Source organism: Indicator indicator, chromosome 14 (genome assembly GCF_027791375.1).
Source record: "Indicator indicator isolate 239-I01 chromosome 14, UM_Iind_1.1, whole genome shotgun sequence".
NCBI lineage: Eukaryota > Metazoa > Chordata > Aves > Piciformes > Indicatoridae > Indicator > Indicator indicator.
Genome location: NC_072023.1, coordinates 23,936,505 through 23,961,981, shown reverse-complemented (window position 1 = coordinate 23,961,981; position 25,477 = coordinate 23,936,505). Strand labels below are relative to the sequence as shown.

At 44.9% G+C, this 25,477-nt stretch overlaps 1 protein-coding gene across 2 annotated transcripts in view; it reads right to left on the bottom strand.

The window, feature by feature from the left end:
* TMTC1 (transmembrane O-mannosyltransferase targeting cadherins 1) overlaps positions 1-25,477 on the bottom strand; it is a 166,294-nt gene that overhangs the window by 57,611 nt on the left and 83,206 nt on the right. For both annotated transcript variants that reach the window (XM_054387139.1, XM_054387141.1), the window contains one exon: positions 18,949-19,070. In XM_054387139.1, the coding sequence (XP_054243114.1) occupies positions 18,949-19,070 (122 nt within the window). The remainder of the gene's footprint in view (positions 1-18,948; positions 19,071-25,477) is intronic.

The window sequence follows — 25,477 nt, the reverse complement described above, 5'->3', positions numbered from 1 at the left end:
CTTGTCCCAACATGTTTGGGACAAGTTTGCCCTTCCATCCTCCTTTCTGGAGTGGGGAACAAAGGCCTAGGCACCAACCTGTCTCCTAAGGGGTGAACAACTAAATGCACCCATTGCATGGCATGTTCATGCTCCTTCCACTTAAGGGCATAATTCTAGCTTCACACTTTCTATAGGCTAAAACAGGTTGTTGACAAGTGTGCCCATTGGCGAGATCCAGCCTCAAGAAACTTACAAGTATTACCTCACTTGTTTACAGTTTGCTCTCAACTTTTGCTCCCTTTCTTTGCCCGAGCCTTGTAAGCTCGCAGCGCTTAAGCCATTGTCTGTAAGTCTTCTCACTCCCACATGCAAGCATACTAGTGGCCTCTGCGACACAAAGAAGCCAGCACCCTGAGCTGTCTGAGGAACCTGCAAAGGAGATCCCTTCGCTGAAGATACGAAAGCCAGCGTAGTAAGCCCATTCGCATCTTAAAGAGGGCTGGACTCCTCAGGGTAAGCTTTAGCCCGAGGGGGAGGGACTAGCCCAAGCCCAGCAGTCCAATATCTACTACAGCTATAAGCAGCAGACCGAACAGTCACAACTTCATGTGTACTGGTTCAGAAAGCAGGACAGCTTTCAGACGTGCCCTGCGTGACCCTGTTGTTTGTGGGAAACAAACAGAGCCACTCATTTCACCGCTTCACAGCCCTGTGCCGTCAGGGTGATATAACTCGGGACTCCCCAAGAGAGAGAGTTCCACCCTCTCCTTTGAATTTAAGCCAAGGACTGCATCGTAACCTCAGACGGGAAGCAGTCTCCAAGAAAGATTAGGCATTATCAGCTCCACTTTGAGCCAAGGGGAATGGCCACTCCGCGTTGTGCTGGTAGGGCCATGACATCGACCAGTGCAAACCCAGACAGGCCTTAAGATGTCTAGACAAGGTCCCTTTCTCTCCCCTCAGCTGCAGCCTCAGCCTCAGCCCTGGGGGCCTACCCCTGCCCAGCCCTGGGCCAGCTCTAGGCAGACAGTAAGGAAGCGAGCAGCCAGCGCAATCCGGTAACTTGCTTCGCTACAAACAAAAACACAGTGTATCTTTTCACGTGTGCAACTGTGGCAATTTAGGCTGGGTGCCTCCTGTCACTGCCATATAAGCTACACCTCTGGTGTTGCCTGGAGTGGTGGAAGGAGTCAAGTCAGTGAGCCTGATTGTTCTGACTCAATTGCCCCAAGGGCTGGAAACATGCTGCTTGAGTGGATGGAGATAAATGTTTGGTTGAGAAGTTATGAGGTTGTTTCCAGATGCCAGGATGTCCATTGGATCCATGAAGAGTTCACCATGCAGAAGAATGAACTCTGCATTGCTAGGAGGTTCCACCAGATGAGGGAGAAGAACTGGAATGAACTGTTACCTGAGCCTGAGTGAGAGACTCTTCGGAAGGACACCCAGAATGGAGACTTGGACTTTGCCAGACATGTCATCTGAAGATTGTGTCTAATTTGATGATATGTTTTGGGTGCAGGAATTATGGGTATGAAATAAGAGGTGGAATGTGGCAGTTTAGGCTGGGTGCCTCCTGTCACTGCCACATAAGCTACACCTTTGGTGTTCTGAGTGTCCAACCCAATAAGGTGGACACAGAAAACAGCGTATTTCTACCCATAAATCCTGCACCCCTTAAATCCATCTGCAAAGTCATTCTCTTCCTCCTTCTTTCCTTTCTGCTCCCGTGGGAGATGCTCTCTTATCGGGTAACGGTGGGGGAGTATCTCAAGGCCTCATAGGCCTGTCTAGGCCTAATGCCAGGAGCAAAAAGGGGGGGGGCAGTCTCAGACCTGGCCAGCCTGAGACAAGCCTAGCAGTGGGAGGGGGAAGAAAGAGCCCTGGGAGTTTTGGGTATACCCTCAGATGGGGAGAAGGGAAGAGATGGGAAGCCTTTGGGTGTTGTATAAGCGATTCTGTATGCTTTGGGTTATTCTTGGCACTATGCTTTGTAGTTTTCTGTAGTTTCACCAATTGCTTTTCCATTTAAACTTTCCATCACTCTCCAATCCATTTCTGTGAGTGTCATTCTTTTGTCCCTCTCAGGGCAAGAGAGGATCTGTCTGGCCTCAAACCAGCACAGCAACACTTGCTAACATTCAGTTCAAAGCACCCATGCCTAGCCACGTGATATTCCAGATTGAATTGCCTTGATAACATTGTAAATTTCTGTGTATATAGCTAAAGCAGCCAAGCGTCTTGTGGAGTCGCCATCCGGTGGACAAGTGGTGGAACTGCACCTTTCATTCCCTTAATTAGAAATTAATTCTTTAAATATTCTAATTGGGTCAAATTGTACATATTAAACCAGTTATGGGATGTTTTCACAACCATGCACTAGAATCAATATATATAAAAAATAGTGATGAATCAGTTATTAATTTTAAATTATTAATACAAATTAATTTCCATCATTAATATTTCATAATTCATACATTAATAACCTCTTCATCATCACGCCCTACTCTGGCAGAGGGGTTCGAGATCCCTTCCAGATCCTGGCATTCTGTGATTCTGTGACTGTGGGTTTGGTTTTGTTCAGGGATTTTTTGTTTGTTTGGGGTTTTGGTGTGATTTTTATGTTTGTTTTTTGTTATTTTTTGGTAATTCCAGCACTTCATAGAGAGGGGAATGCAAGGAACTATTTCTCCTGAAGGATTTTTCTCTTGGCACTGTCATCCCCTGTCACACAAGCACTTTTCTAAAATACTCTGTAGACAAAACAAAACAATGAGAAACAAGCAAAATCCCAAATTCACTACTATTTTTAATCTATTTCCTACTGGATTACTGTAAAACTGCTAAGTTTTTTTTCCCTTCTTTTCTTCTTTTTTTTTTTCTTTTTTCTTTCTGTAGGAGAAGCAGCAGTTTGCTGCCAAAAGGCTTCCCCACTGTGAAAAATCCATGCCAACTTTGTTCCTAAAGCCGTGTGCAAAGCTGGACCTAAGGAACAGCCCAAGAGGTTAACATGGCTTTTTTTGCAAGCATTTTCCCATGCTTACAGTGAGCACGTTTACAACTTTCCTTTGGTCATTATGGCTCCTTTCCCAAGACAAGGTTGCTATTGACAATGCTTACATGCAGCTCCTCTCTGCCTCTATGGACTAGGATTCCCACTTGTAACTAAAATTCAGGAATGATCTAATTATAGACACATGTGGTTAGTACAGCACAAGATTACCAGAACATTCTTCTATAGCAGTCTGCCTGCATCAGAAACCATCTCCTCTCCTCCAGAAATTTCTTGGCGACCTACTGCTCCAGAAAGCTCCTGAAAACCAAGGAATATTCTCATCACAGACCTTACTGCATTTCCCCAGTTGCACCTTTGCACAGAACAGGTTTCCACTCCAATCATGGAGCAAGTGGACAGAGCAGGCTGTGTGCTACATTTGAGGCACCAAGTCACATGCCAGTGCTGCAGCCCCAGCCTGTTCTAATTCAACCAGGCAGGGCTGTAAGCTCAGGAGTTAAAAAGCGTGGGAGAAACTGTGCAGAAAAGACACCTTCCTCACACTTTGTAATGGTCATTTTGGGGATGTCAAATCTTGTGAAGTAGAGGGGGTTGTTTGTTACTTTGTTTTGTTTGCTTAATCTCACCTAAATTCATCTCAGAACTCAGCCAAGATAAGAATCCAGATGCATAAAAACATATCAGTTAGGAAAGGAGTTGCCTATAAGCAGCCTGCATAGGTATGGAATAAATAATACCCTATTCAAGGGCTGATAATGCAACAGAAGGGATTATCTCAAAACTATACTGAGACCAGAAAAAGTGCTTGGCTATTGTGTCAGTGTGAGCTGAAATTCCCCCCACACCAACAATAACCAGGCTAGCTCAGTCTGGAAGCGAATGAAAGCTGTATTTACAAGCAGATCTACAATCTATGATGAAATGCAATGAATATGTACAAATATACAAAATTCACAACATTTACAAATATATACAATCAACAGAAAAATACAACCAAGCTCCTTTTGCTTCCCCCCAAAGGGGACCTTTCCCAAGGGCCTCTCTCCCAGGGGCCTCCTCCCCCAGACCCCCCTGGCAGAAAGCAGAGTTAGATAAAGCAGAAAAGTTGTTAACTTAGCTCGCCAAGGTCAGGGTGTTATCTTCAGCCAAAAGAGAAGAAATAGCAGCTAGACAGCCCAGCAAGTTGCCCCAACTGCAGTATGCAGACTCCCCACTTTGTTTTGAGTAGTAGTTCTTACATTTCTATCTATCCAACAGAAGTGTTTAGAACAATCAGTATTTTGCTTTCTTACACCCAATAGTGACTTATTTACACTCTTTCGCTTTCTCTGCTTGAACTTTGAGAAGAAAAATTAAAGAGACAGTTTCAAACCATCACAGTCCACCCCTTCTAAACAATTCCATTGGCTGCTACTAGTATTTGTCTAATCTAAAACAATATTTACAAGAATGAGTGAATGAAGATCATAGTCCATTCCGGCTATCTCAGATGTAGATGATTCAAAAGAGTCAAATCACAGGAAAAACAGCAAACAGCTTGTTTCCTCACAGATGGAGCAAAGAAAGGAACAGGGACTCTCAGGTGACTCAGGGCTCTCAGGGTTCGTGCACCGTAGATCTCATGAACTCTCCTCTTGGGCGCGATGCTGTATCTGCACAACACTCTGAATTTAACCTCTCTCAGCCAAAGTTAGATTTCTTTGCAGAATACACTGAATTTCACCATTTTCTTGCATCACCCAATAGGTGTGACCAGGACCTTCAGCAGAAACCACCCCTTGGACAGGTTTGGCCTCTCCTGAAGGAGAAAATGCCCAAACAGTTTTACCTAACAGGTTCTTTTTTCTAATAAGAGGAACTCTATCACCGTCCTCCTTTTGCAACAAATCTGATTGGGCAGGTCCAGCTCGATTCACTGAACCTCTACTATTCACTAACCAGGTTGCTTGTGCTAAATGCTTCTCCCAGTTTTTCAAAGATCCAACCCCTTGGCTTTGAGAGTGGTTTTCAGCAAACCGTTGTAGCGTTCGATCTTCCCTGCAGCTGGTGCATAGTAGGGAATGTGGAATATCCACTCGATGCTGTGCTCTTTGGACCAGTTTTCCACAAGATTGTTCTTGAAATGAGTTCCATTGTCCGACTCAATCCTCTCTGGAGTTCCGTGTCTCCACAGGATTTGTCTTTCCAGACCAAGAATGGTGTTACGTGCAGTTGCATGAGGAACTGGATAAGTTTCCAGCCATCCAGTGCTTGCCTCTACCATAGTCAGCACATACTGCTTACCAGATCGAGAACGAGGTAGAGTGATGGAGTCAATCTGCCAGGCTTCACCATACTTGTACTTGGACCATCGGTCACCGTACCACAAGGGCTTGATCCGCTTTGCCTGCTTAATAGCAGCACAAATGTCACAGTCATGGATGACTTGTGTGATAGCATCCATGGAAATGTCAATGGATCTGTCACGAGCCCATCGGTAGGTTGCATCTCTGCCTTGATGTCCTGACGAGTCATGGGCCCACCGAGCTAAGAACAGCTCACCTCGGTGTCTCCAGTCAAGATCAGGATCAGGATCAGAGTTTGTGTCCACCTGGGAAACTCTTGCAGCTAGATCTGCCTGATGGTTGTGGTGTTGTTCCTCAGTAGCTTTGCTCTTAGGAATGTGAGCATCGATGTGTCTCACTTTCACTGGGATTCTCTCAATGCGAGCAGCAATGTCTTGCCACAGATCTGCAGCCCAGATTGGCTTTCCTTTCCTCTGCCAGCCATTCTTCTTCCAGTCTTTCAGCCAACCCCACAAGGCATTGGCTACCATCCACGAGTCGGTGTAGAGATAAAGCTTTGGCCATCTCTCACGTTCAGCTATGTTAAGAGCTAGCTGGACAGCTTTTACCTCTGCAAATTGACTGGATTCTCCTTCTCCATCTCTCGCTTCTGCAACTCTGTGTGTTGGACTCCACACTGCAGATTTCCATCTCTGCTTGTTCCCAACCAGACGACAGGAACCGTCTGTGAACAAAGCATATCTCTTGTCATCATCAGACAGATCACTGTAAGGAGGAGCTTCCTCAGCGTGAGTTACTCTCTCCTCTGGAGGTTTTGCACAGCTTGTGCCTTCTGGCCAGTTTGTGATCACCTCCACCAAACCAGGCCTTTTGAGATTTCCCATTCGAGCTCTCTGTGTTATCAGAGCCATCCACTTAGACCAGGTAGCATCTGTTGCATGATGTGGTGAAGAACCTTTGCCTTTGAACATCCAATTCAGAACTGGCAATCTAGGAGGTAGACGAAGTTGTGACTGAGTTCCAATCACCTCAGAGGCAGCTTTTACTCCTTCATAAGCAGCTAAAATCTCTTTCTCTGTTGGAGTGTAGTTTGCCTCTGAGCCTCTGTAGCCACGACCCCAGAAACCAAGAGGACATGCTCGTGTCTCTCCTGGAGCTCTCTGCCATAAGCACCAGGTCGGACCATTGTCACTCGCGGCCGTGTACAGGATGTTCTTAATGTCTGGACCAGTTCGGACAGGTCCCAGACCCATCGCTTGGACTACCTCTCGCTTGATCTGGTCAAAGGCTGCTTGTTGCTCAGGACCCCATTGGAAACTGTTTCTCTTTCGAGTCACATCATATAGAGGTTTCACAATCTGACTGTATCCAGGAATGTGCAGTCTCCAAAATCCCACTATGCCTAAGAAACGCAGAGTTTCTTTCTTGTTGATGGGATTTGCCATGGTGGAGACTCTGTTTATCACATCCATTGGGATGTGGCGGCGACCATCTTGCCACCGCACTCCCAGAAACTGGATTTCTCTGGCAGGTCCTTTCACCTTGTCTCGCTTGATAGCCAAACCGGCTTGCAAGAGAATGTCAATGATTTTATTACCTTTCTCGAAGACTTCTTCAGCAGTCTCACCCCAGACGATGATGTCATCGATGAACTGAATGTGTTCTGGAGCTCCACCTTTCTCCAGAGCATCATGGATCGCTGCATGACAGATGGTTGAACTGTGAATCCACCCCTGGGGCAAACGGTTGAATGAGTACTGAATGCCTCTCCAGGTGAAAGCAAACTGAGGCCTGCATTCCTCTGCTATGGGAATAGAGAAGAAAGCATTAGCAATGTCTATGGTAGCATACCGTTTGGCCTGCTTGGATTCCAGCTCATATTGGAGTTCCATCATGTCTGGTACAGCTGCACTCATGGGTGGAGTTACTTCATTCAACTGTCAGACGCCACTCTCCATTCTGCTTTCTCACAGGCCAGACTGGACTGTTGAAAAGTGAATGAGTTTTGCTGATGACCTTCTGACTCTCCAACTGACGAATCAAGTTTTGAATGGGCACCAAAGAGTCACGGTTAGTTCTGTATTGTCTGTGATGCACAGTTTGAGAAGCAACTGGCAACTTTACATCCTCTATCTCATGTTGTCCTATAACTGCAGATTCATCTGAAAGCTCAGGTCTAATAGACAACTTCAATTTTCCTCCATCAATTTCTACAGTTGCTATTCCAAAAGCCCATTTGTAACCCTTAGGGTCTTTAAAACGCCCTTCTCTCAGAAAGTCAATTCCCAAAATACAAGGTGCATTAGGACCTGTTACAATAGTATGTTTCTTCCACTGTTTCCTAGTTAAACTTATATCAACTTTTATCTTAAACAACTCTTGAGATCCACCAGTGACTCCCTGAATAGTTATAGATTCTCCCCCTTGATACTTTGATGGTATTATGGTGCACTGAGCTCCTGTGTCAACCAAGGCCCTGTACTTCTGAAATTTTGAAGTGCCAGGCCACTGGATGTACACATCCCAATAGATTCTGTTATCTCCATTATCCCTTACCTCCCCCTGGTGGAAGGCAGGGCACCCCTAATTTTGGGGATTACATCCACATGTACAGATGGCACAATGTCCAGCACTAGAATTAGAATCACTGTTGGAGCTATGAGAGTTGTTCTGGGAAACTGAGGAAGTGACAGCTACCCTCCTGGTATTGTTACCTCGGGATCTGCCCCTCTGCAGCTCCCGTAACCTCTTGAAAAGATCAGAAGTTGGTTGACCATCCCATCTGTTCATGTTCTCACCAAACTGATCACGCAGAGTTATCCAGATACTGCCACGTGATTGCCTCTGCTGTCTGTTTTGGTTTGACCTATTCTGGAATGGCCTTCTTGGAGCACGTCTGTTCCTAACAGCTGAAACTTGTATCCATCTGGAGGAAGAGGAATCTGAATCATCCCCCTTCATCAAGTTGGATATGGAGGTTTGAAATTCCTCCTTCAGCTCTTTCATGCAATTCTTTATTTCTCCAGACAGAGTTTCAATGGCTGAAACCAAAGAAGTACGTGCAAGACTATCCTCCAATTGCCTCATTTGGTCAGTGAAAGGGCCAACAGTGGGAGGTGCTCCACCATAATTTCTTGCCACAATCCTGCTTGCCAGAATAGTAGCATAATTAGGAGGAGCAAGCTTAATGAGCTTTTTGGCAAGGCCTGTTCCAACAGGAATTTCGTCAGGATTCAGAGTCTTATGATCTCCATACATTACTTCTCTCACAGCAAACTCTCTCAGACGCTTGATTCCCTCAGCTATTGTGGTCCAAGGCTTAGGGTTCCATGGTAAATCATCTCTGCTGGGGTACCTCAGCGAGACTGCCAGTAGGAGGCGTGCCCACAGAGAAACTTTACCAATGCACTTGCCTAGGTGCCTGTCTATGCCTGTATCCTTTGAGAGCATTCCCAACTGGGAGGCCGACTTGTCGCCTACCACCAACGCTGGGGCTCCCATATCAAAACACCTGGCTAGCCAAGATAGGACTGGCTCAGTGTCTCCTCTGATGTAATCCTTCCTCACATGTCTAATTTCCTGTCTGGGTGCACTAGCTGACTGTATGTCATCCTCATCCTCATCATCATCCTGAGGTTGCTGTCCCCATACTCCTACTGTAATCCTCCATGCAATTTCCTGGAGTTCAGAGGCACTTCCAGCAGTTGCTCATTTACCAGGGTCCACATCCTGACCTACATCTCCATCATCCATGTGTGGTCTCAAGAGGTCTGCCAGAGTTTTAAGGCTAACCCTCTCTTCCTCACCAGAATGATCTTTCTTAACAGAGAGACCCTGAGTAGAAGGACCTTCACCTCCTTCTGCACCATCTCCTGCACCATCTGCACCTTCTCCTGCAGCTCCTTTGCACTTTCTGGTGATAGTAGCAACCAAAATCACTGGGTTGGCTTTCACTTTCACAGTAGAGTTGGCAGGAGCAGAGGAATTCTGTGCAGGGTTAGCAGGTGCAGAGGGATTCTGTGCAGGGTTAGCAGGTGCAGAGGGATCCTGTGCAGGGTCAGCAGGTGCAGAGGGATTCTGTGCAGAGTCGGCAGGTACGCTTTGAGACCCTGCAGCTGCTGCTGCGTCCATCTCGGCAGCAGAGGGAGATGGAGACTGTGCCTCGTTAATGGCGCCAGCCTTCGCAGCCGTGTCTGCCTGTGCAGCCATGTCTGCCTGTGCCTCGTTAATGGCTTCTGCCTGAGTAGTCACAGCTGTTATCTCAGATTCTGGCACATTTCCCGGACCTTCTGGCACAGGTCCTGCAGCTACTGCTGTTGGCTCTGAGTCAAGGCTATCAGCAGCTTTCTCACAAGCCTCTTCTCCGCACTTGACTGCGATCTCCTGGACACGGTAATCAGAATCAGAACCTAATTCCGAATCTCTCTGAGCTTTTCTGTGTTTCCTCTTACGTCTACGCAGGCTGCAAGAGCAAGTAGCCTTAGGTGTTTCCTTATGTATTTCTCAATACAGTGATACCAGTATCCATATGCTTATTCCAAGAAACACCAAATTCAAGGTTAGCATAAGATATCTAGGGTACTATTGATTCCAAAGACCCTTGGTAGTTGTAAGAGGAGTGACAAACTCATATGTGTCTGCTAGCAGATTCATAGTTGAGTTACCATATCTTCTTAGCCCAATAAGACCATAACTGAAATCAACCACATTCAGTAACTTGTTCTTAACCCAAAGAAATTACTTATATGCCATGTATCTCACGATCTTGTCTATCGTGCCCGAAATGGCCCATCTGTAGATAATCGCACCAATAACAGAGGAAGTAGAATGACTCAGAATCTGAAACAGCTTCCAGACCCCCCTGGCAGAAAGCAGAGTTAGATAAAGCAGAAAAGTTGTTAACTTAGCTCGCCAAGGTCAGGGTGTTATCTTCAGCCAAAAGAATAGAAGAAACAGCAGCTAGACAGCCCAGCAAGTTGCCCCAACTGCAGACTCCCCACTTTGTTTTGAGTAGTAGTTCTTAAACATTTCTATCTATCCGATGGAAGTGTTTAGAACAATCATTATTTTGCTTTCTTACACCCAATAGTGACTTATTTACACTCTTTCGCTTTCTCTGCTTGAACTTCGAGAAGAAAAATTAAAGAGACAGTTTCAAACCATCACAGCTTTGACATTTCACCCTGGAGGATTTTTCTGGGCTGCAAACCTCCTTTTTGATTTCCAGCACTTACTTAAGATGACTCTCTTTCCCTCCATAAAAACCAACCCTCACTTTCAGGCTGGTCCCAAGCAAGTTTAACCCCTGCCTGCAGGACCTTAGTGCATACTCTACCACTGCCTTTCAGAGCTCGGCCTTAAGAAAAACGGTGTCTGCTGCCAGGTCCAAATGCTGAATACAAACATTTGATTCTCTCTGTTTTAGTTCCCCACAGTCTCCCTAGCTCAAATGCCCTACATCTGTTACCTGGCATGATATGCCCACTCATGTTTCCTGACCAAGCCACTCCAGCTCTGCAGCCTGGGCTGAGGAAACACAGAGAGGGAAAGTCAACATCAGCTGAAATGCAGCTTGCAGGCAGAGCTGTTGCTGCCGGGGACAAAAGGCACTCCATCCCCACTACACTCATCGGCTATGCTCTCACTTCTCTAATGGGGAGTAATTGATTGCAAAAAGCATTCTCAGCATGCCATGTAGGTGGCTTCTGCCTCACTACACAGCAATCAGATATGGAAGAGAGCACTGGAAAAACAAAAAGCATGGCCAGAGTGGCTCTTTCTACTCCAAAAAAGCACTCTCAGGCATGGAGCTTCAGCCATGAGCAGTGATGGCAGGGTAGCAAAGATGCTGTTTTAGGAAAAATACCAAGTTTTCCAAGTCTGGGCCTGTTTTGGGCCAGGATAAAATCTGGGCTTAAAAAAAGCCATATTTTCATCTGGAAAGAAATTATATTTGTAGTGTTAGCTTGCACCCAGGTCACCCATAACAGCCAGACTCTCAGAAGTGACCTGGATTCAAGCTTCTGCACCAGGTCAGGCTGAGAGCTGAGTATGCTGTAGATGCAAGCACTTGTAAGGCTTCGAGTTCGGGGTCCTCAAAATTCTTTTGCTATCAAAGCCCCAGTGTTGATCTGAAACAGCCACACTTCCAACTAGTCCAAATTTATTTTCAGAAGTTTTGAGAAGTTTACTTTGTCCTGCCAAGCTCACTGATGGATGAAGGATTTTTTTCTCGCAGCTGGTGCAAGGCTAGCCTAAATTCATCAAGTTACAGGATGGCTCATTTGACAGGAATGCAGACATGGACCTAGACCGTGTCGGATGAAACTGCCAACTGAATGATGCAGCAGGATGTAGATCCAGCACCACACATCTGGGAAAAATGTTGTTGTGTGGCAGGTGGAACTTTATGTTCCAATTCTCAGACAATTTGCCCTCAAAGAGGCAGTTCTGGGACACAGAACTAAAATAGGTAAACTGTCGTATTTTCCATGGGGGAATGTTGTAACGAAACCTTCGCAACTAGGTAGGACTATGAGGTAAATCCCTGCTGAAACAGTTATGGTTTTGCACTAAATGTCCAAAAGAAAAGAAGATGTGGGATGTTTTCTGGGCTGTGTCACACACAGCCAGCCGGTAGCATTCACTATGCAGCTCTGCTTCTTTACTGGTACTGAGCTGGGGGACAAAGGGAAAAGTGTTGTTCAAATTGCCTCTCCTCAGTAAGATGACATGGATTTAGTTACTGGAGATTTTTAAAGACTTCAAGAAAACCATCAACATGTAATATTAAAAAATAAATGTCACTGGAAAAAAAGGAGCCTCGTAGCTCAGAAATATCAGTGTGACAGTCAAGTAACTGGCAGCATACTTGTTACTGAGTCTGCTGAATAAAATCTGACATTTTCACAGCATTAAGAGGTCTTTTCCTGAAATAAAGTGCAAGTTGCAATACAGTGAGAAAGACAGCCAGAAACACTGGCAGAATACATATAATTTGGAAAGGTACCTTATGAGTTAGTGTTAGGCTTTGTCCTTGGCTGTAAATGAAAACTATGCAGGCCTATAATAAAAACACTTAAACATGATCAGCTAAGTCATCAAAATCATTTACTGCCACTAGGAATGTGGTCTTTTAGGCAAAACATTAGAGATAATGCAGGAAGTCTTATTTTCCTGATTAGAAATGAGTGATTTTTCTAACTTCTGAATGGCTATTTAACATTTGGACACATTTCTCCTCCTTCCAATAAGTCACGTGATAAACAAATTCACTTCATTACAGTGTCTGAGTCCAAGATTTCACTTCCAACAAATTCCTGTCTGAAATATTTACAGGTAATATAGAAACTTTTCAGGCTCTGGATTAGGATATGCACTATGGAAAGAAACATTTTCTAAATGAAAAATCCAATGTAATTCCCTAAATCTTTTATACTTTACTGGGGAAAGTTCTACATACTACAATTTTAAGTAAAGTAATTTAATTGAAGTGCTGTAATAATTTATGAAATTCTGGAATAGGGACACAATTTCCAATTCTATTCCATTACAAGTCTCCAAAAACTTCATATAGGAAACTATTTTCTATGAAATTTCACAAGGCATCTTCTTAAGGTCACCATATTCCCTTGTAAGTAAGAATTCTCCTTTTAATCAACATAACCAAGTAGATTATTCCACAAGATTACATCAATTTAAGTTTTTTATACTTCTTACAAGCAGTATCTTTGCAAATCTGTATTATTTTAAAAGCAGGACAAATGCATTTGAAGGCTTTCCCTTAACCTAAAAAAATCCCAACAACCCTTAATATCTTTCCAGCAAATCCATTAATGTTGATACTCCACCCAAAGGTGGCTATTTCCTGAATCTCTCACATGTGGCCAAAACACAAAGTGTTTCTCAAATGCACATTTTAAAGGTAGCTAAAATAACATAAGGCTGCACTCCAGCCCAAATGCACCATGAGCTAATCTTTTTCAGCTTTGCAGAACCATTTCAGGTCTTATTCCTATGCATTTACTGCTTCGTGTCAAAATATACAGCATTAGCATCTCAGCCCTCCCTGCCTGCGTTAATGAGAATGGATGCTTTGATTTATCCTTAAAGCATTTAACAGGGGTGGACATGCCTTCAGAAGCTCTGAGCTTGTCTGGACATGCATCTGGAAGATGGCTACATTAAGTTATTAGCCCTTCCACAAGCAGTTAATTCTCATTGCTGAAGGAGAACTCTCTCTGTCCCCTTCCTAATGGCAGAGTGGAGTGATCTCTACTGAAGAGATGAGGAAACTGAACAGGAGTTACTTGCCTCATCTGAGGTCCCCACCTTCTCACCTTCATTCTGCAGACCACTGCTCAAATTGACCTCCTGAAGTATGTTCCTCATGGTAAAAAGGAACCAGGCTGGGGCTGGGGTCTGGCCCACTGCCATCACACAATGTCCTCCCAGGGCCCTCAGGTCTGTTGCTGAATGACAAGGAATATAATCTGTTCACTCCTGACCTTCAGCTTCTTCATGGCCTTCACGAAAACAACAGTGATTGAGTAAGGTATTGAAATCACAGGGCTTTTAAGGAAAAGGAACATGTGTAACTTGTATTCCATATCCAAATCCAAAGTGAATTGTGGATTTAATGTGAAAGTAGAGAAAAAGCTTAGTTATGGTGTTGAATTGAGATTGCAGAGCTGATAAACTGGCTCCATGGGGTCAAAAGGACTTTCACTGCTGACTTCACTGGGGTCAGGGTTTGACTCCAACTGAAAAGAGAAGCTTCTTCTGTAAATCATATGATCCTTTATGGGATCTGATCTAATACTGAAGGAATTCTGAGTAGGAACTCAGCCCCTGGTGAAACTGACTTCAAATACTGTTAAAGAAAGAGGCAGCAAAGGAACTGAAAACACACCACCACAACTGGTCTTTAGGAAATCAAGATAATGTGGAAAGTATAACATTCTCCCAGAAAACAGAAGCACCAGTAAGTAACATCCTCAAGTGGCTGCCTTGTAAGCAAACGGGACTTCTGCTTAGGGATACTGAGGTTCATAACAATTACAGAAGATTCAACTAGGTAACAGGTGGGGTTTGTGTGTTTTGTTTTTTTTCCAGAGCAAAAATGTGCTCTGTGCAAAGGCAAAACTTTACACGGTCCCTGCTCTGTTGCAGCACAGGGAAAGCTTTACCATGGTGTGCTAAGCTCCTGAAATGTACAAGTGCACTTTTTTCATGGCTGGTGGCCTTCTGGTAGATTTGGAGATAAAAAGAGGATGCAAATGACATCCTTTATATGCAAGTGATCTTCTAGTATTGACAATTGGGGTTGCAACATCAGCTCCTTATATAGTGAGGATCTGGCAAAAAAAAATGACAGCAACCCATAACTGCCTGTGCTGCTGGGCAACAGTAACTGTGCACTCTGCCACACTGCAATAGCCACCACAAATAAGTTATCATAAAAATGGTGCAGGTACCACTGGTCTACCTATTGCTTTCAGCATATTCGAAATATGCCATGTAGCAATATTTTGGCTGATCTGTTGGTTCATGAGAGGTTGTGAAAGCAGCTTAAGATGTCCAGCCACAATGCAGCAGTCCAGCACAGATAGCAAGGTAGCAGCGAAAGATGAGGAAAACACAGAGATTGTTCGGGTAGAAAAGGTCTGATCCCATGAGGAGAGAGCAACCCCAGTTCTTCTGGTATATCAGTAAGGCAGCTGCATGGCCCAGGAGTCTGCATTGCCACTCAAGCTTCTGCACGGTGAAGGGCAACACAGAGGAAGCACTCCTGCTGAAGTACAGGCAAATTGCTCATGGCTCAGAGTAACACCATATAGCTGGTCTAGATTTTCAAACAATTAGGCTGTCTGTAGTGTTCTAAGCAGCATTAGCATACAGGCAGTGAGCACAATAACATTTATATTTTGAAGAGAGAAAAACCCACAGTGATTTAAGTCTTTCACTGAACTGGTAACTCAGAGCCAAGAGCTCATCTCTTCCCAGATCCGTTGGCTGGAAAATGCCTAACTCTCCCTCAAACTGCCAGAGTTTGCCTTCCCTTTTTATGCCAGCTGCCCGCCAGCCTGGGGCAAGAGCAAAAAACCAAATATTGCAAAACAGAACATGAGTGATCTGAGCAAAGGAGGAGATCCAGGGACTCAAGCACAGACTTACTCCTTTTAATACTTCTGCCTCAGTTTTCACGTCTGAAAAAAAGCAGTGACAATCAATTACTTACTTTGTAGGTTATATATTTGCGAAGCCCTCAGGATATAAAAAGCATCATACAAACTATATGCACACATTAAGGCTGATTAATTGTCACTGCACTTATGTTTTGGTTTTCTTCATTGCCCCTCCTCTCATTTTATCAGCAGTGTCATCTGGAGGACTAGGAGCTGCTGATGGATGAAGTATTTTCTGCAGTAGCTCTTTTGAGATTCAGAAACACGACCACACAATGCAGCCCCGTGTTCAGCCGACTTTTCTTAACAGCTTTGCTCTTTCACATGTTTCTTCATTTTCTGTTACACAAATTTAAAGCAATCTGACTTCCAAGTTAATTTGAAATGATGCAAGATCAAGGGTATCATTTGCAAAATAACTCCAAGAGACAACTTTCTATACACTCACTATACCTTCAGGTATACACTCAGCAAACAAAAGCAGGGCTAATGGTGTGAACATATCAGCAGCATGTCAGTTCATAGCCTGTGTTAGAAGCTTGTAACAAATATAGCAGCTCTGCAGAGCCTGGGTTTTACATCCGTGGGCAGCCCTTTTGTGACAGTGCTTATACAAATGATCAGAACACGCACACAGCTTTGCGAAAGACCATGCATATGTTTTTCTCAGGATCTTTTGATCCACATTTTCTGAGGAATATAATTGAAATATTTTGTGGAATACAACTATTGTTTCAGTTCTCATAGAGTAATCCAGAGAGAAACTGAGAAGCTCTGTTTTGTCAAGAGCTTCACAATGGCAGATGCCAACCCTCCGCACCCAAGGGTAGAATTGGGCTTTCCAAACTTGCAGCACCCAAGAACAAACGTTTATGCTCATGGATGGAGCAAACTACACTGGTTCCAGTTGTCCAAGAAGGTTGTAGAGTCTTCCTCCTTGGAGATATTCAAAAGCTGTCTGTATATGGTCCCAGGCAACTGGCTGTATGTGGCAGAGGGTTCTGACCAGATGATCTCCAGAGGTCCTTTCCAACCTTAACCATCCTGTGATTCTGTGAAATGGTTTGGTGCACCTTGGGTAAAGGTCCTCTGATTGCAGCTTCTGGTCTGGATACTGTGGAGATGTCAGAAGAAACATCTGAAAGTTCTCCTTGAGCTAATGTAATTGGAAGCATTCAGACTGCTGAAGTGACAATTGTTAAGAGTATGAAAGCTGATGAAAATCCTAGGGCAAAGGCTGGGGGATGCAGAAGTGGCTGGATTTTCCTCATCCTCTTCACAATGGCAAATCCTCTACTTTTGAATGTGTATGCAGTCAATCAGCTAATGGGACATGCACACATTTCACAACTGAATCCAGCAGCTGTTTAAGACAGCAGTAGTCACCTCTGTTTTTACTGACCAGCTAATGCAGTGGGAAAGCTGAGTATTACCACAAAAAACCCACAGCAAGTTAACTCTTCAGTTGCTGTCCTTAAGGTAAAGACAGGAGAATTTAAGCTGACAATGTGCTACCAAGAGTCTTAGAGAACGCTCTTCAAGAAACAACAGCTCACCTCTGTATTGATCTGTTTCAAGCATACCAAAAAAAAAAAGTCTGTGTAAAATATCAGGACTTTGGGTAGCTTGGCTTCTACAAGCAATCTGCTTTCAACTACCTATTAAATCCCTCATGCTACTGTAATGAAGGCACCATATGCCCAGAATTATGCCCCCAAATACCAGCAAACTTGTCCCAACATGTTTTGGTAAGTCACCCCTTCCACCCTCCTTTCGGGAGAAGAGGACAAAGGCCCAGGTGCCAACCTGCCTCCTAAGGGGTAAACAATTCCATGCATCCATTGCATGGCATGCTCATGCTCTTTCCTTCTAAGGGCATAATTCTAGCTTCATCCTTTCTATAGGCTGAAGTAGGTTGTTGATAAGTGTGCCCATTGGCCAGATCCAGCCTCAAGAAATCTATAAGTACTACTCCATTTGTTTACTACTTTGTGCTCTCCTTTTGCTTTCTCTCACTTCGGCCGAGCTACAGAAGCTCACAACCCCTTAGTCTTCTCAATCCCACATGCAAGCGCACTAGAGGCCTCTGAATATGGACAGAAGCCAGATCACCGAGCTGCTCAAGGAACCAGCAAAGGATGATCCCTTTGCTGATGCAGAAAGCCAGCGTCATAAGCCGAGTCGAAAGGACTGAGGAAGCCCCGAGAGAGGGTAAGCTCTAGCCCAGAAAGGGGAAGGACTAGGCCAAGCCTGGCAGTCCAGATCTGCTGCAAGCTAATTAAGCAGCTAATTAAGCATGTTGCGTCACCCCCGCCATTTGCAGGAGAGAAAAGGAGCTGCCCACTGTCACCGCTCCAAAGCTCTGTGTCATCACAGCAAAGCACCCGGGATTTCCCCTAGGGAAAGAGAGAGCAAAGATAGCCTCTCCTTTGAAGTCAAAGCCCAAGACTGCAGCATCGTAATTTAAATGGAAAACAGTCGCCGATATCCAGCATAGTCAGCTCACTTCGAGCCTAGCCGAGGGGGAAAGCGTTGCTTCACTGCGCCCCCCATTGAAACCCGCCTACTGGGAACCGTCACCTCGATCACGAGTGCCGACCCCACCTACCCGGAACCGTCACCTGACCCGGCCCCATCGCGGAAGTTACCACTCCCCAGACCGGCCCTGCCAAGCTGATCCTCCATCCAGGGAGTCGCTCCAACCCCGCTAAGGGAAACCGCAGGTCGGCAGAAGGCAAGCCGCCCCTCCCCACAGACCGCGGGAGGAGAAAGAAAGCCTTGCCCCCACCCACGGAGGTGGGAGGAGAAAGAAAGTCGCTGCCCGAATGGGACCAGCCATGGGCAGAAAGCCGGCAGCAGCGGCGAGCCAGCGTAACCTAGCAACTTGCCTCGCTACAAAGAAAGAAATAATGTATCTTTCCATGTGTCCAACATTCAGTAACATTCTATTCAAAGCGCCCGCAGGTAGCCGCGTGATATTTCTAGATTAATTTGCCTCGTGATAACATTATAAATATCTCTGTACATAGCCACAGCTGCAAAACGTCTTGTTGAGTCTCCATCTAGTGGACAAGTGGTGGAACTGCGCCTTTCGTTCCCTTAATTAGAAATTGACTGCAAATATTATAATTGGGTATAATTGTAAATACTGAACGAGTTATGGACTATATTGTTACAACCATGCATTCGAATCAATATATATACAGTGATTAATAGTTATTCATAATTTTAATAATTAATAAATAATAATGCCAGTAATTCATATTTTGTAATTCATAACCATCATCCTCCATCCCTTATAATCCCCTCTCCACGACAGCTATCACACTAAAACTCAAAGGCAGAGAACACACTGCAAAATAATGTTTGAAGTATTGCAAAAGGGAAGAAGCAATCATGCTTGCTTGTAGAAAAGAGGATGGTGGTCTCATCAGGAAGGAATTCAGTCGATTGCAGTGGTTTGGATTGCAATAGTTACCTCGGCATGTAAAGGACTCGCTCTGCCACCACAAATCCCACCCTGAAGAACAGGTTGCTGGCTGGGATGAATGGGAAAACCAGGAACAACAAGCCAACCAAAACTTCTTTGTGTTCCAGTTTCTGCAATAACACAAGATTAAACAATATCAACTAAAAAGTCCAACTTAACACACTACTAACTTTCCCCTTTCAAGATTCTTATTCATAAAATCAGCAACTTAGATTAACACTTGATATGCTTTGCACTGAAAAGTAATTATTGCAAGGCACTGTTCTTCAATATTTACACAGTTTGTGCTACTGATACACACATGAAACACAGTGTGTGTTATTACCCTTGCGATCTTTCCCTAAGTCAGCCCTACTGTATGCAGCTCTCTTGAGATGACATATGTAGTGCTTACAAGGATGCCCTGTATTGGTAATACAGAAGTAAAGAACAGAGTGAATGTAGACATTAGCATGTCTGCCACAGCCTGGCTGTATGTAAACAAACAAATGCATATCACACACACAGACTGAATGTTTAGAATTGCAAAAAAGCTGTTCAGTCACATTTTGTGTAAAGAAAACTAGCCCCAAAGGGCAAACAAATGCAGTCATTTTATCCCTATTGAGATAGTATTAATGTTGAAATGATCCTTCTGCACAAGGTCTCCATGCTTACACAGAGTTAGAAAATGCAGACATGCTGTATGTTAAAATTAATGTCTTTTACTTGAGCTCAGTTAATGTCCCTTCACTTATCTCCCTTTAGTGATGGTTGCTCTTTGAGGAGCAATGGAATTGCCAGACGCAATTCCAAACAGATGTGATCTGCAGAATTGGCACAAGCATCTCAAGGTGCTGCCATCAGCAGCCACCATTCAAGCCACAGAGAGGCTCAAGCCTTCCTGGACAAGACAAGTCTCAGATTCAGTTCCACCCTAAAAGGGTAAATTGCTTTCTGTTGATGATCTCAAAGAATGACATCAGGCTACATAGCATCAGCCCCGTTACACCACCCAGGCAGACATCTGTGCTTTCCTGCCCTGTGATACTGTTGCCTCATCTCCTCCGAAAGCCATGGGGAGAAGATTGTCATGCTTTGAAATAGATGCAACAAGAATCACTTAATGGATGCAGCACTTCTGAATCGTTGCAGGCAGTTTCTCAGCTTTGGAGAGCAAATGGACTTCTCCTTACTGGGCTGATCGAAATTTAGAAATGTTGAACAAGAATTTCAGTAGAGGAATGGAGCTCAGTCATTGATATGAGGCCAAGCGGTTCAACCTGTCATGCATTTGCAACACCAGCTGCCACTGGCCCAGTTAGAGGCTGAAATTTAAAAGTCTCAGTATAAAAATATATTAATCCTATTCTGTGGGAAAGACAGGGAATATTTTCTATGGGTACCAAATGGGACATGCCAGGAGGCTCTGAAGTCACTTCAGAGGAGCTAAGCCACAGGACCACAAAGAAGTATACCAGCTTACCCTGGCGCAAAGAAGAACATGAAGCATACAGAGGAGTAGACTCTGGAGACATCTCCAGACTTCTTTATTGACAACAGCTTTAAACATCACCTCCGTTAACTGCCTCTATTAGCCGTTTTTTAGTGTCTTGGAATCACAGTTACCAGTTATTTCTCCAGTTGCTGTTCATTAAATCCCTAATTGGGAAATGAAGCTCTACTTAACATCTCTAAGAACAACACAGTGTTGTTAAAGGCTGCAGCACTGCAGATAAGCAAAGGAAACCAAATTCTGTATAAAAACAAATAAAACCTGTACATCAAATGGAAAAGAGGAAAGTGTGGCAGTTAGCTGAGCTGAAGGATGAAATGGTATCGTGTCCTTACTCCTTCCACAGTAAGTCACAGCTCTTGCTTAATGACACTAAGGGCTGTCAACTCAGCCCCTTGGGCAGGAGTTGGAGATAGGAATCTAGCACTCACAAACCAGCCTCATGAAGCAGAACAGCTCTCTGTGGCACTACTTATTTTGAAATGAGAAAGGTTTTGCAGCTGGCAGTGCCCTTTTTAAAGAAGGCAGAAGATTTTATGAAGAGCTGGTTCTGGAAAGCTAGGCTTGGGCTGATGTGCTACATGTGGTCCTGTCTGTGAGCTGGCAGGTCAAACTGCTGAGTTTATGATGCAGTTGCTCCAGAACTCACTTTGGGTTTCTCTTCTCTACCCAGTCATTAACTTTTTCAAAATTTTTACTGGCACTTGTATATTTGAAACCTTGGCTGGGTCCTGCCCAGAAGGAAAGCCTGGGGAGAGGGCCTGGGCAGGAAGTGCAGGTGGGGTTTCTGGGCATCTGAAACTCATCTGTGCCATTAACAGTAGGGTCTGGAGGCAGCCTCTGCTGCAAGGAATTCCTAAATCACTGACTGCCCATAGTTTGGAATTTATACTGGAGGAAAAAAAAATAGCCTCTTCATAACCACATAGTATTTCATAGAATCAAGAAGGCTGGAAGAGACCTCAAAGATCATTGAGTCCAACCTGTCACCCTAAACCTCATGACTATCTAAACCATGGCACCAAGTGCCACGTCCAATCCCCTCTTGAACACCTCCAGGGATGGTGACTCCACCACCTCCCTGGGCAGCACATTCCAATGGCCAACCACTCTCTCTGTGAAGAACTTTCTCCTCACCTCCAGCCTAAACCTCCCCTGGCGCAGCTTGAGACTGTGTCCTCTTGTTCTGGTGCTGGTTGCCTGGGAGAAGAGACCAAACCCCTCCTGGCTGCAACCTCCCTTCAGGTAGTTGTAGACAGCAATGAGGTCTCCCCTGAGCCTTCTCTTCTCCAGGCTAAACAGTCCCAGCTCCCTCAGCCTCTCCTCACAGGGCTTGTGCTCAAGGCCTCTCACCAGCCTCGTTGCCCTTCTCTGGACATGCTCCAGCAATTCAACATCTTTCCTAAACTGAGGGGCCCAGAACTGGACACACTACTCAAGGTGTGGCCTGACCAGAGCTGTGTACAGGGGTACAATGACCTCCCTGCTCCTGCTGGCCACACTATGCCTGATGCAGGCCAGGATGCCATTGGCTCTCTTGGCCACCTGGGCACACTGCTGGCTCATGTTCAGCTGCTGTCAATCAGTACCCCCAGGTCCCTTTCCACCTGGCTGCTCTCCAGCCACTCTGACCCCAGCCTGTAGCTCTGCATGGGGTTGTTGTGGCCAAAGTGGAGCACCTAGCACTTGGACTTGTTGAATGCCATCCTGTTGGACTCTGCCCATCTGTCCAGCCTGTCAAGGTCCCTCTGCAGAGCCCTTCTACCTTCTAACAGATCAACACCTGCTCCCAGCTTGGTGTCATCTGCAAATTTACTGATGATGGACTCAATCCCCTCATCCAGATCATCAATAAAGATATTGAACAGGATGGGGCCCAGCACTGATCCCTGGGGGACACCACTAGTGACAGGCTGCCAGCTGGATGTGGCACCATTCACCACCACTCTCTGGGCTCGGCCCTCCTATTTCTCACTTCCTTAAATAGTTTCTACTGACCAATTAAATACTGAGCAAAACCAGCCTTTGCCCTGACCCAAGAGTTGCACGTTCTTGATTTCAACCCAGGTGAGGGCTGGAGGCACAGCAGGGCTATCTGTCTCTGACTTCCCAGCAAGTGACATCTGCTCACCTAGGCAGCTTAGAGAAAACGGAAAACCAGACAGAAATCCAGCCACAGTGTGTTGAAAAGATTGTGTGTGCCACAGGTGATAACTGCAGATGCCTAAAAGGAAACAGCAGCAGTCCCACAACACATTATACTGTTCTATGGCTTTATCCTTATCAAAATTTCATTAGTAGGTTCATCTTTTAGTCCCCTTCCCATGGAAGCACTAATAGATTTATAAATCAGTAGACAAGCAAGACAGAATGGTGCAAGAACACCAGGGACTGGGACTGTAGAGCTGCAGAAAGAGAGTGCAGCAGGATCTTCATAGGATCACAGGCTTACAGGATATCGGGGGTTGGAAGGGACCTTCTAAAATCATTGAGTCCAACCCCCCTGCCAGAGCAGGACCACAGAATCCAGCACAAGTCACACAGGAACACATCCAGATGGGTCTTAAAAGTCTCCAGAGGAGATGCCACAACCTCTCTGGGGAGCCTCTTCCAGTGCTCTGAGACCCTCACAATGAAGAAGTTCCTCCTCATGTTGAGGTGGAACCTCCTGTGTTGTAGTTTCCATCCATTGCCCTTTGTCCTATCCCAGGGTGCAAATGAGCAGAGCCTGTCCCCTCCCTCTTGACCCCCAGCCCTCAGATATTTACATACATTTATTAAATCCCCTCTCAGTCTTCTCCAGACTAAAAAGCCTCAGGGCTCTCAGCCTCTCCACATAGGGCACATGCTCCAGTCCCTTAATCATCCTGGTAGCTCTCTGTTGGACTCTCTCCAGCAGACCCCTGTCCCTCTTGAACTGGCATGCCCCAAACTGGATGCAATAGTCCAGGTGGGGCCTCAGCAGGGCAGAGTAGAGGGGGAAGAGAACCTCCCTGGATCTGCTGGACACACTCCTCTTGATGCACCCCAGGATACCATTGACCTTCTTGACCATTGCTGGCTAATGGAGAACAACAGGTCCACCAGGACTCCCAGGTCCTTCTCCACAGGGCTGCTCTCCAGCAGATCACCTCCTAACCTGTACTGCTGCAGTTTATTCTTCCTTCCCAGATGCAGGACTCTGCACTTCTCCTTGTTGAACCTCATTAGGTTCCTCTCTGCCCAGCTCTCAGTCTTTCCAGGTCTTGCTGAATGGCCACACAGCCTTCAGTTGTGTCAGCCAAGCCTCCCAGCTTGGTATCATCAGCAGATTTGCTGAACAGACACTGTCACCTCATCTCCCATCCAGGCAAGGCACAAGAGATGCCCTTCACCAGTTTTTTAAATTAAAAACCCAATCATTTTTCAGGAGAGAAAAAAAATAAGAAAGGAAAAGAAATATTGGGATAATTTCTTTCATTAACTGCTCTGGTCATATCAGCCCATTTTAGAAATGTCTGAGCTAAAGGTGGCAGAACCAGCATCTTCCAGGTGCCTGGAGTAGTAGTAAAAGCTTTTAAAAAAGATTTAAAAGCTTTTGGATTCCACTCTGGTAAGAACCCACCTGGAGTCCTACGCTAACTCTGGAGTCTTCAACACAAGAAGGACATGGAACTGTTAGAGCGGATCCAGAGGATACAAGAAAAATGATCAGAGGGCTGGAGAACCTCCGCTGTGAAGACAGGCCAAGATAGTTGGTGCTGATCAGCCTGGAGAAGAGAAGGGTCCAGGAAGACTTTATTGTAGCCTTCCAGTACCTGAAGGGGGCTACGGGAAGGCTGCAGAGGAACTTTTTACAAGGGCTGGTAGTAACAGGACAAGATAAATTGGCTTCAAACTGGAAGAAACTGGATTTAGGTAAGATATTAGGAAGAAATTCTTCTCCATGAGGGTGGTGAGGCACTGAAACAGGTTGCCCAGAGAAGGCTTCAAGCCTGGAAGTGCTGAATACCAGACTGCATGGGGCCTTGAGCAACCTGGTCTAATAGGAGCTGTCCCTGCTCATGGCAGGGGGTTGGAACTAGATGATTTTTAAGGTCCCTTCCAATCCAAACCATTCTATGATTCTACACAGTAATAGGCAATTGTCTTCCCTTTTTCTTAAAATAAAAAAGCTAGGACTAGAAATTTTAGATCCCTTTGTTCTTTCTACAGAGAAAGGCCTTTGCTGCTATAGACAGTGCTTTCTTTGGGAAACACAGCACTTAGCTTCACATCTCTCACAGGAGTCAGAGTGGGGGAAGTACCTTTGAACTACTCTTAGAATGATTCCTTTTAAAGGCAAGTTGATTCCCTATAGCTGATAGTTTGGGGGTGAATGGTGCAAATTAATCTGCCTCTCCTTACAGTTAGGCCATCATTACACTGTAATAAAGCCCAAACCAAAACGAAAAAAAACCAACAAGCCAAACTAACAAATGGAACCAATAAAGATGTCTTTGTTTTTTTAATCTATCTTTCATACACTTAGCAAAGAACTAAAGAACACTACTTCTTCTCCCAAAGGCAAGGCAAAAAATTATCACAATACCTCCAATAAAATAGCAAAGAATCAGTCCAAGGACAAATACTATCAACACAGCAATAAATCTCAAAAAATGGTTCCTAGTCAATGTGGGGGAAAAGGAAGAAACTCTTGAGTTTACAACTGAAAAAGATCTTCCCATATTGCACTTAATACGTATTCCTGAGCCACAAATAAATGCTTCCTGACTATTGTGAAATCACAAGGCTTCTACGAGCGAGAGCTCACTAAGTACGAACAGAGGAGGTGTGCAGATTTTTTCTATGTATATGCAACGAACTTGCATAAGCCCACTGTAAATTCTCTGTTTTTCCCATTAAGAAAGCATTATCTGAGGTACCAGATCCTTTAAGTCTCACATTGTGATGGCAGGACTTATGTTCACATTCCCTGGCACCTCCAATGCTGAGGCATTAGAAAATGGAGCCAAGAGGACGACAACCTTCATTGCAGCTGGA